The sequence below is a fragment of the Mastigoproctus giganteus genome, chromosome 3 (genome assembly GCF_048544385.1).
Source record: "Mastigoproctus giganteus isolate SK-2022 chromosome 3, ASM4854438v1, whole genome shotgun sequence".
In the NCBI taxonomy this organism is placed as follows: Eukaryota; Metazoa; Arthropoda; class Arachnida; order Uropygi; family Thelyphonidae; genus Mastigoproctus; species Mastigoproctus giganteus.
Genome location: NC_143577.1, coordinates 176,462,264 through 176,474,664, shown reverse-complemented (window position 1 = coordinate 176,474,664; position 12,401 = coordinate 176,462,264). Strand labels below are relative to the sequence as shown.

General features: G+C 36.7%; 1 protein-coding gene across 2 annotated transcripts in view; it reads right to left on the bottom strand.

The window, feature by feature from the left end:
* LOC150088430 (pleckstrin homology domain-containing family H member 1-like) overlaps positions 1 to 12,401 on the bottom strand; it is a 227,776-nt gene that overhangs the window by 78,174 nt on the left and 137,201 nt on the right. Inside the window, exons 8-14 of one of the 2 annotated variants that reach the window (XM_090369506.1) lie at positions 10,827 to 10,911; positions 8,631 to 8,737; positions 7,646 to 7,868; positions 6,189 to 6,325; positions 4,334 to 4,444; positions 2,700 to 2,735; positions 1,324 to 1,410 (exon numbers count right to left, since the gene is read on the bottom strand). In XM_090369506.1, coding sequence (XP_090225632.1) covers positions 1,324 to 1,410; positions 2,700 to 2,735; positions 4,334 to 4,444; positions 6,189 to 6,325; positions 7,646 to 7,868; positions 8,631 to 8,737; positions 10,827 to 10,911 — 786 coding nt within the window. The remainder of the gene's footprint in view (positions 1 to 1,323; positions 1,411 to 2,699; positions 2,736 to 4,333; positions 4,445 to 6,188; positions 6,326 to 7,645; positions 7,869 to 8,630; positions 8,738 to 10,826; positions 10,912 to 12,401) is intronic. The other variant, XM_090369507.1, reaches the window with a different exon arrangement.

Sequence of the window (12,401 nt, the reverse complement as noted above, 5' to 3'; positions counted from 1 at the left end):
TGGGGATTCAGAATTGTTTCAGCAATCTTGAAAGTTAACTCATCCTTTACTTATTATAAAATTTCATAAAGATGACAGTCATCTTACATGGACGGCCGATGCAAAACACACACCAAGAAATTTGTGTAGTTCTTCCTTGAATTTACTCAAATCGACTTCCACAACAACAGATGGAAGCCTATTCCAACAATCGAACACTCGCTGGCTGAAGGCAAACTGCCGCAGATCTATCCTGCAACCATCCTTCCTCAACTTAAATTTATGCCACCTTGTGTGTAGCCTCAGCAAGAAGAACAATGCGTTCAAACCTTAACACCTCAATCAGATCACCTCGCAGGTGCCTAGTCTCCAGACGCTGCAATTTTCCGAACTCAAACCTTCCTAGGTAAGATCATCCTTTAGTTCCCTTCACGAATCTCGTTGCCCTTCTCTGCATTCGTTCCGGCAGATCTACATCGTTCCTAAAAAGTGACTCATATCACCTTTTAATCCTCCCCTTTATGAATTAGGGATACATTCGCACATCTCCAGTTCATAAGGACCTTCCTGAATTCAAGGATGATCTCATAATTATGACTAAGGGTTTGCTCATCTCCTTTTCTGTCTCCCTTAATAGATTCCAACCATACCAGGTGCCTTTTTATGTTCAGCTTCAACAATTTCTCTTCCACTTTTCTTTCAGTTATCAGAAAGTCATTTAACTCCTCGTTAGACCATCAACAGTTAACCTAGTGACATCCAGTTGCCCAGAGTGACTCAACCTCTTCCTTCCACTGTTAATATATAAGTATAGAAGTCTTTGCTGCTTTTCATGGAATTACTGCTGATAACCAGATCAAGAGTATTGCTTCCTCTCCTCTCTAACATACTGCTGTAGAAAACAGTCATCCAAGAAATCCATAAAAAAGTGTTGCTAGCATATGAATGACCACCCGATAAATTCCAGTCAACATCTGGAAAGTTAAAATCCCCCATTAATGAGGGAGTTTTTTGTAATGATTGTATAATATTTGGGTAATTGTAAAGCAGATATATAAATATGATTGACAGTTGTTTTATTCAAGAACTAATACAAATTAGTTTTTCTCTTTAACTTTCTAATATACATTATGTATCTTTTAACAAATATCATTGTGGTAAAGGATCGGTTTCTTAACAGAGGAATATTCTGTGTGTTGCAGTACCAACTGAATTAATAAATGTGTATCTGAATTGTTTTATACTGAAAGAAGCCAAATTTACCTTCGATTAGCATTTCTCCGTTATTCAGAAGCAGGAATAGCAAAGAGAGCAAGGTTACAATGGTAACCGAAATGTCCTCACCTCAAATGTTGCTGCTCCCTCGGCTCTGTTTACCCTGCACATTTCATCCAGTATGATCTGTCCTTGTGGCTTCCGATTGACATCATTCTAGAATTAACAGAACAGAATTACTTCTGGCTTTGGTAAAAATTTGCAGCAGTCAGAACTTAAGAAAATATCTTGTATTAAAGAAGTTATTAGCATAAAATGCAATATCAAATTAAGGCAAAAAAAACACCATACCAATGATAGATGAGTACAGGGATAAACGATGGAGATGAATACAGAGAGAAAAGGATTATCTTGGTTTAAATACCTGTTTTATGTTGCTTTTCAGGACCCCCCCTCGTAAAATAGGTCTACTCCACTGTGTCCATTATTTACTTTTTGAGATCTGCACAGTGGAGTAAATCCCATATACAAGTATATTGGGATTTTAATGTATAGGATTATCAGAAAAGAATGCTAGGATTTCGAAATCCTGGACTTTTAAACAGACCCAAAGAATAAATTTTGTAGTAATGTTTCTAAATTGGTTATTCTTCGCTTATTGTACTGTTTTAGCTATTTTATATGAGAAGTTCTACATATATCCCATCCATAATCGGTCTCTTCGTTTGAATGATTCCAGTCTGTGTTCACTTTGTTTCTACAACCCCAATATCTTTGAAAAAAAACCATCTATATTACGAGAATGTGATCAGGAGATCGAGGAAACCATGCGGTCGGAATTCTCTTCGTTCTCCACCATTTGTAAAACTCATATTCAGAGGGTCAGTTAGGTGACAACTTTTAAGACAGACAACGTTGGAAAAATAGGATTATTTTTCTCAATAATATTCACTTTTGAATTAGCACCAGTTGAAATTTGATAGGAATTCAGCAAGAGTTTTCTTTGTTTGAATGATTCCACTTCGTTGAGCGCACCCATCAGAATACATGATGGATGCGCTCAATATCATCAGAAGTTTCAAGCCACTCGGCAGAATGCTCTTCATATACTGTCTGTAAATTGCTCTGAGGTCGATTTTCTGTTTGCTGGACAAAAAAACCGTGGTATCCTCGCATGACACTAACTCAGCCACGTTATGAAAAGGGCCCATAAAAATTCCTCATCGACGGGACTCGAACTCAAGTTCTTTTCACCCAATGTGGGGAGGACGGCGATTTTACCAACTGTGCAATCCACGCGGGTGTAATTAATTATGCCAGTACAGTGAATTATTATAATGAAAACCGTGTGACATACATAAATTATTTCATAAAATATCTTATACTGATAAGAGATAGTACAATGCATTTCTCAACAGTAGCTCGTTGAGAAATATATTGTACTATCTTTAATTTAAAAGAAAGAAATATAAATAAAATGGATAAGCTAGTGCAACATTTCTTACCGTGGGGTTTTTAGCGTCCTTAGAGACCAGGAATTCCTACAGAAAGTTATATTTTATAGCGTGCAAAATCATTCCAACGAAAAAGTTCAAACAATTTTAACATCTTCATTTCAAAGTAAATTTAACAAGTCTTAAATAGTATCGATAAGCGAAGGTCACCGTCACTTAGGTTAAGTTAGATATATGTCAAGCGCAAAAGCAACAAAGGCTATGAGGTGTCAGTATGTAATGCCTGTAACTGAGTGTATTCTTTGGTCGGTTTGCTGCTTGTTGGACGACCCGAGTTTCTGGAGTGGGGAAAAAAAAAAAAAAAAAACAACCATTGTCTGAAACTAACTAACTCTGCCACATTATGAAAAATGTCTACTACATTTCCTCGTGTTATTGGCAGGATTCGAACTCAGGTGTTTTCCCACTCGGTGTTGGAGGCAGTCATCTTGGCAGGCAGATAGTAGTATATAGTGGTTACGTCTGTTGTACTTCAACAACTCGTGGAAAAGGGCTGGGAACCAGTGGCTGAATTAGCTGGTTGCGAGCGAGGGTTACAATGTCTCCAGTGGTCTCCTGTCCACGTTGTGAAAAGGACCCATAAACCTTACGTCACTGATGGGGTCTTGGGGAGGACGGTGATTATGCCAGTTATGCCACCATCGAGGGCTTTACGCTTCTTCAAACTACCAAGCCGCTCGCTCATCTTTCCCCATGAAATAAGTTGTTGCTTGCCAATCATATTGTCGATATTAAAATGTCCTTTGCGGATGCTATGAACTCAATCTTTGACCATAATCACTAGCGAAAATGATTTCCAGTTAGTCTTTGAAGTCTCAGCCTTAAGAGCAGGAGATGAATCCTGCTGAATGGCCCAATAGCCTTCATGGAATATCTTTTGTCCAACCAGAGGTTCTACAAGCTGTCCGAAAGATACAATTGTGCTGAAGTTAAGTTATTGTTAACAAAAATGCAGCCTGAAACATTTATAACTTACCTTCCACCAAACTTTCATTTGCACAGGATGACGACCTCTCCCTCGACCTTTTGCAATTTTGGACATGAACGTTGCCGTTGCATATTCAGATTTTCTCCTCTGTGAAGAGGATCACAGATATAGGAAACAATCCGCATATCTGATTTAATTAGCATTGATATGGTTACTGGTGAAATCCGAAGATGAATTCAGTTGTTATCAATCTTGGCAAACTCTGACTCTGAGAGTGGATGATCGGATAAAGAGTACTGATTTATTCTCTGGATGCTATTGCCCCTTTTAAGAGTATAGTAAACAAATTATCTAATTAATTATGGCCGGAGCAGTTTGAAAGTGTTATGGAGACTACTCTGCTTTGTACGGTGTTGTTAAGAGCTACTCGAATTTCATTGAAACCCCACACCATGTTAACCCTTACGAAGAAAACAACGCAATTATATTGATTACAAGTATTTTGTTAACCATTTTAATTTAACATTAATTTTGATATTTATAAATAGAGGAAATTATTTCGGATACTGCTAAAAGAACATCGTGCATTTAACTTAAACTTGGTCCATTTCTATCTTTTATAATATTATTTTATAAAAGCATAAAAGTTTCCAAATTATAATATAATAAACTACTTCCACTACTAAAAAGTTTTTACCTGAGTCTTGTAGTAACTTAATGTTCCATTTTTTAGCACAAACCAACGCCTTCTCCAAGTTTTTAACTTTCCTCCCAGTTTGGTGAGGTAGCCACTCTTCTCAAGAGACTCCTAAAAATAGTTGAAAGGAAACATGACTGCCAGGTGATATACAAGTATAATTTATTATTTGCTAACTTATTTTATTCATTCAGATTGTTTACGGGACTTGGAGACCGTGTAGAGGTCACTTTAATGTCACGATGAAGGCGTTTTCTTCTTAAGTTTTAAATATCAAAACATACACTACCATATTTTTCATGATTATGGATATTTGCTTGTGTATTTTAATGTAGCGCAGTATAATCGAGTTTTATAAATTAGTACTGGCTTATTTCAGCCAGATTTTCTTTAGTAAATAAGGAATTATTGGTGGGATTACTTCAAGGAATTACTTCGGGAATAAATTATTTCGAGATTGAAATAACTTTGAATTTCACACCCAGAGGGGACTTTACATTTCCTGTGAAAGCATTTAATAAATGAATACTGCAAGATCGTACATAATCTTACTTCGTGTATAATTTACCATTAAAGCATTTATCTGTTGATATGTGTGTTCCTATTAGTTCTATCTGTGCATTCATTAGAATCATCTTTTATTATCCACCATAAATTTTCGCTCTGAAAAATTCACTCTGATCTGAAGAATACATCTGTGTTTCTTCCATAATTGAAACAGATTGCGGGCGCCACCGATTTCGAAATCAATTTCGCAGCGAAGTGGCCACTTAAATCTCGATGTCTGGAAACAGTAAGTTCTTTGGTATATGGATTAAAAAGATCGAATACGTGGATCAAGAAAATTGTCCAGAACTTCAGCATTAATCATACTTAACAGAACTCAGGAGAATACGCAGTGAATTTGAAGGATGCCTCAAGCAGTTGTTTGTTCTTATAACACGTGGGAAGCAAAAACGTCACCATAGTGACATCCATCAGTTAATAAATTAAGAGGATGGTAAAAGTTGAGGAAGGTAATTTGATTTAGATCTTCGAGAAGTTCGTGAATCTAACCATTCGGGATATTTCATAATTAAATACATTCCTCGAGTGTTTCTATTCCATATTTCTCGTTTATGAGCTGCGGCAGTAAAAAGAAAATTGGGTTGGAATAAGCTGTAATTGCTTTTCATCCCTTGTTCTCCTCTCAAGGGCAAACCCAGTTGTTTCTCATAGTGGAATAGATCTAAAAGAGTGAATATGTTAGCAGATGAGGATTACGCATTCAAAGAGAATGTTGATACCCATCTATCCCTTGCACGTTAATTGTAAATATATTTCTGAAACAGGAGAAAACCTGAAAAAAATCTTTAGGTTGGGCAGAACGTACTTTGGTCAGCTCTCCGACCATATTTTTTCCCACCTCTGTAGTAAACTGTCGGCGAAGTGTCTTCAAGCGATCCTAATAGAAGTATCACTAGATATTTCCCTAGAGATTGGCACAGATCTCCAGGGTTTTGGCCGTTAGATTGCTTTTAAACCAAGGAACCAAGCAATTCGAAGAAGCCATTCCATTGCTGAAGAAAGATAAACGATGCAATTAACCTAATGACCTCTGTAATATATGTTTCCCTGTTCTCAACCGTAGTACTCAATTTGGGCTTGTTTAAAAGTAGCATCAAGGCGAAAATTCACGAAAGGTTAAAAATATTATTCACAGTTTGTTAATAACTTAAAATTTCCACTCCAATTTGTATGGTAGCATTGATAGCTACACATTGATATTAGCAGTATAGCACAATCAATAAATCAATTTCTAAGCTGGAAGAGAGGTTTTTTACGCAGTTGTTGGAGGTCACACAGATCTACTTACTCTTTTGGATACATCCGCAGGCGCAGAGGCCCTTAGAGTGTGAGGCTCTACCGAATCAACGCTACAAGCATCTGGTGGTAATGCTGCGTCTGGCGGGATAGCATAGTCGTCAGACAAAACGGATTCCGTGGAGGTGTCTAAAAATAGGAGGAAAAATAATCGATTAAAACATTCTTAAAAAAAAAAAAAAACGACCACGGTGCCATCTAGTGACACCTGATATAAACATTACAAAAAATTGGTTTACCGCCATGAAACTTTTAGCCGCATTTATCCGATCACCCTCCATGATCGTTATGACAGTGTCACTCACCAAAAGACACATGTACCATCTTTTCTTTCCATCTTCAACCTCTATAGATTAATGTCGCTAGTCAACACAGTCCTGGGGAGTTGTTAACGAGCCACTTTGTACCAGGGACGGGTAACAGTCTGTAATTAATTTCCATTAATGACCTTATTAAGGAAAACTCCAGATGGCGTCTCATCTTTCACACGTACATGCGACAGCCCAGAATCGTTATGTCTGCAATTACTAAGTCGTCATTAGCAGCCATCACACCTGATGGCTTATAATGGAGTATCATTTCCAGGCAGTAAAAATTTAAGTTAGCTTACAACGGTTAATTGTGTGATGCTGGAGGGAGATGTGCGCGCGGATGGCTCTTTGCATCCCCCCCCCCCTCCTGGGGTATAACACGCCACTTTAGTGCTACCTGGTCACAGCATGGAATGAAGTGCTTCGCCGACATCCAATGTCAGTAGCACACGTAATGGAAAAAGAGTTTTAATCTGAGACCACAGATTAAAAAACTCTTTTATTCGAATTACTTAAACAAATACGGATAATATTTAATCCAAATGCCTACTAATGATCTTTATTTTACAAAAAGAAAAAGAAAAAAAAGTCTTTTTATTATAAATTAATATATTTTTTTAAAATTCAGATAGAGTGCTGCCCTCTATTGTTACTAGAAAGAATCACGATTATTACAAAAATATTTAACTCAAATGCCTATTAATGATCTTTATTTCACAAAAAGAAAAATGTCTTTTTATTATAAATTATATTTTTTAAATTCAGATATTGTGCTGCCATCTATTGTTACTAGAAAGAATCACTTAAGATTATTACAAAATTATTTAAAGGGAATGCCTGCTAATGGTCTTTATTTCACAAAAAGAAAAAATGTCTATTATAAATTAAAATATTTTTTCCAGTTCAGATATAGTGCTGCCATCTATTGTTACTGGAAAGAATCACTTACAATTATTAAAAAATATATACAGTATATATTTAATCCAAATCTTTATTTTACAAAAATAAAAAAAAAATCGCCTATTTATATAAATTAATATTTTTCTTTTTCCAGTTGAGATAGTGCTGCCACCTATCGTTACTGGAATGAATCACTTCCGATTATTGCAAAAAAATAGATTAAAAAAAATAAACAAACCTCTTTTCACAGACTTCGTTGGCGACACGCAGCTGTGTTTGGCTGGAGATGGAGTGAGACTAGTTTTCGCTCCCCTTCCTGGACTTCCGGTAGAGGCACTCGATTCCGTTTCTCCACTGGTTGTGTGCGATGATGTAGTTGTGATTGTCACCCGCGTGTCTTCATTATCTGAAGAATCAGTCGACTCCCCAGTAAATGGAACAGAACGAATTTGCGACGCCCTCTATGAAGAGAGAAAAACAATTTTATCTTTATTACAAATAAAAAACAACACATACTTAAATTGGCATTTTATTATTACAAACAAAGTTCAGTCTCTCATCACTTAGAGCCTGTCTAATGCGCTTTATCTACGCAACACACGATGTTAATTAAAAACATGAATAACAGTCAGTGGCAAAGAAAAACACAATTTCCAATAAAAAAAAAAAAAAAAAAAAAAAAAAACACGCGTAATGGAAAGTTCTGGCTGTCCCACAGATTGTAGCAAGAGTAGGTTGAAGAACGGAACCATAACTCAAGAGACGAATTTAGTACGTGTCACGAGCGTCATGCAACATCATATGTCTCATCAACTAAGCAAGGGCCCTCAACAATGACTCATTATTCACTTTCATTGCATGACACGCGGTATTAATTGATTACGCAAATTTAGGCAGTCAATTTGCACACGTGATTCTGTTCCAATTCGCTGTATAGTGCAGCACGCGATAGTAAACTGGTCATGTGCTACGACTGATTTGATATCGTGACCGGAAGTGTTAATTCATGCTGAGCGAGCAGTTACGTAACAGTAGTAATGGCTGTTCGAGTGACACAGCTGTTTATTTTAAAAAAATTGTTTAAAAGAAAAAATTCTGTTAGCAGCAGAATGTTTTAAACAGTAAATCCTACGATTTTTTTTTTATTTATAGCCAGAAGAGAAAAAGAAGAGTTCTTTTGTTCTCATGGGTCTTATAATTAGGGAATATAAATTAGGACTTACCCCTTTAACTGTTGCGTAAACTGGAATGTTGAGGTCCGTAAAAGCACCATTGACAAAAGGCTCAGGGTTAGGTTTGTTCTGAGGGGGTGGTGGAGGTGGAGGGGGTGCTGGAAAAAAAAGAAGATATCGTTACTTTTATGGATTCTTTTTGTAACGTAAGACTACACGTTTCATTTTATTATGTTTTGATTTGAATTGTTTTATTAATGCTAATAATACAAAACGGAAATAGTTAATATAAAATTTTTTCATTAACAATAGCTATTTTTAATTCGAAATCACTAAAACTAATGCCTAATACTATGATTGCTTTGCACCATCTTTGAAAACAAATTTATATAAATAGAGACTGCAACCCAAGAAAAATCGTGTGTATGGCTGACGTTTTCTGGACCATGTCGATAAAATATTCATGTAGTATATTTGTTTGTTGGGAGTAAGGTGGAAGAGTTCTTAATATTTTCACTCCTGGTTCTCCAATGGTGGCACCCAGAAGCTGTAGAACAGTTTACCATTACTAGTTATATGCAACGGAAGTAATATGTTCAGAGTTCTTTAAGTGGGAGATAATGTCTGTCTTTGAAACTAAGAAAAACTCAATTAGCTCAACTACATATATTGTTATTGAATCTGCTTTAAACTCGATGTGTTATCCTGAAATACAAGAAATATGATTTTTTGGTGAAGCATAAAATCATATTTCTGATTTCCAGCTTCTGCATCACAATAAGACTACTTTTAAAAACATAATTTTGGCTCCCCAACTGAGCCATCTACAGAACACCTTTTATGGTTCACACTTTGTTCATACAAAGACTTCCTGAACTTATTCAGGTTGGGAAGCTTATCTCTCGGTAAAACTGCTAATCGGTCTTATTTCTGCACCTTATTCTGAGAGTTCTGCAGATGGAGGATCCTCCTACTTGCTGCTCTCAGGACGATTTCTAAGATCTGTTTTCCCTTCATGATCACCTACGTTTTGCTGACTGGTTTCTTCTAGAACAAATATTACAAACTGGGCAATCACCAAATGTTGATCTCATAATGTCAGTGACCAGGAAATGGTGCAGAAATAGTATTCTGCGCCAACATTTCCTGGCCTCAGGCGTTCCCTTGCGCTGGCTCCTTCAACTGTCAGCGATCTGCTCGTTGCCATCATCACCAATAACTGGACCAAATCTGCCAGTTATCTGCTCAGAGACTTCCAGGAAAAATATCCGTTGAACTCATTATTCCAATTCGTAGATGTGGCAATGCCGCAGTGGGAACTTGTGCATTATGCAGTCATATGGAGTAATAAAGGACTTCCCTTTATTACTCCATATGACTCCATAGCCATGGCAAAAATATAGTGTCTGTGAGTAAGTTACAAGCAACCATCTGATTAGTCTGCTGTCTTAATGAACTCCCAAAATGTAAGTTTGAAAATCGTTGGTATAACAAATTTGAACATAACATTCTTCAACGCATTTAGGAGAAATGACCTCAGTATAACGGATATGAGGTACTTTGGATTGATGGACTATGTATGGATTTTCAAATGTTGGCATGATATTTAAAAGAAACAAGAAAATGCTTTAATCAAGCAAGAGGAGAGGAAAACGAACATAAATTCTGTTGAGTGTGGATAACATGGCCAGAATTATCAAATTTCTTGGACTGTTTAAGATTGTTTGCGATCCAGAAGTAAGTTCTTTTTCTTGGAGAGTTCATTAATTTGTCTTCTTTTTAAAGCTTCTTTTGGATCATGAACTGGATTTGGATACGAGTCCGTGGAAATCACTAGTGATTGCTTGTTGTACTTTTCAATTTGGCTTGTAGAAGTTTGCTACTGTTCCAGTCTAGTTAAGCATTTATTAAAAGACGGCCAAGGCTTGAAACACATGTTTCAAAGTGCGCGCATGATTCAAAATCCTTTTTACTTCATGGCATGCATCAGTTAATTTTTTAAATCTTTCTTTCCTTTAATCAAAGGACAGAAATAATATAAAGTAATGTGTATTTGCAAAATTACGTACAAAATGGGTTTTTATTTAAAAAATCACTGTCGAAATAGGGATATATCTTTAGCCTTAATAATGAAGTAATTTGTTTAAGAAGTCTTATGCTATAAATAGCACATTTGAAAAGTCTTTTCTTCATTCAGATTAATACAATTGGCTAAGAATACGTGGTTCTGAACGAACACAAACTAACCTTTTTCGACAACACTTTGTTTATCTTGAAGGGAGTCAGAAGACACGCTAATTCCACCCACAGCAACCTCGTATATTCTAGATTCCTAGAAATTAAAAGAAACTTATTAATTCATCTGTGTTTAGCTCCAAATATAGTAAAATCTTTGTGGTACTCAGATAACTGGAAAGCTCTAGTAAACTGCATATTTATATTCTATAAATTGATTCAAGAGCACCAACTCTGGCAACATTACCACAATTAAGTTGTTTGTTTCTATGACGAAAATCTGAATCATTTGAAGAACTCCCCCACTTTATTTCCATGGCAACAGCATAAAGATATTTGTGAACGTTAAGTATTAACTACTGGGGATGATAATTTTGTTTTTATTACTCTCATTTTTTTGTTGCTGTTCCCTCGTAACCCTTACGGGTGTCTATTTTGGGGGACACTAATTTAACTGTTCAACTCGCTGACGTAACGGACCATACGTCAGAAACAGAGTCACTTCTTATTGCTGCGTTTGCTGCTCATTAAAAATAAGCATTTTAAACACACTTGAGGCAGTGGAGCGTGGTGTACACAGCCCCCCTCCTCCCCACTGCTAGCGTTGATGAACGGCGCCGATTACACGACTAAAGGGAGGGGAAAGAAGACAAGGAAAAGGACTTTGGCTTTGCCAGCGACCTTAATTTGCAAGATAATGAGGTAGGGAATAATGAAAGGTAACGGAGTTCCCGATGTGATTAGCATGTCCCTCCACGTGCCATGGGGAAGGTGCAAAGCCGACAGACTACTAAATAAATGAGCTTTCCTTGCTTCATTGACTTTTGTTTCGCTGACTTGTTCCATTACATCATCTCCCCCCTCCCCTCAGTTCCCCTCCCAAGTCTCTAAGCTTCTTTCAGGTTTCCAAAAGTGCTGTTTTTACTTTTGTTTATAGAAAGTGTCGGTCTACCTGCTAAGAAAGTGAAGAAGAAATAAAAAAAAAGAAAAGAAATGTGTTTCTTTGTACTCGTAATATGTTTGCTTAATGGACTTACTTACCACTAGAGGGCGCATCCGAATTTGGCACATCAATTACCATAGTTTGTTTGTTTCCATGGTTTTAACGGGCAATCATTATGTTACCATAGCGATGTATACTGAGGAAGATGAACTTTTCCGATGCGCCACCAGATGGGGCTGACGGTCGTTTCTGAAGTGGAACTTTAAGATTTATTGCACGTGGAGTTGCAGAGCCATCTGGTAGTTATTAACTGTACTATGGTGATTTGTAATGCGAACAGAATTTAAGATTGGAATTTAACCAATCCAAAGATGATGTTTGAATGGAGTTTTTGAATTCTGTTCTATCCATCAGAGAGCACGGAATACGCGGTCACACTCAAACCAAAAAAAATGAAACACTAAAAGTAACAAATATCAGATCAATATCAGTTAGAATGCCAAACTTGGAAATATCAACAAAGCCGGCTTTGGACTTCGTCCTCCATCATTGATAGAGGGCATATCCACAACTACGAATCTTCTCGCAAGGTCTAGACGATACTCATTGACAAGTCACAGATGTATACAGTAAGGTGTTTTGGA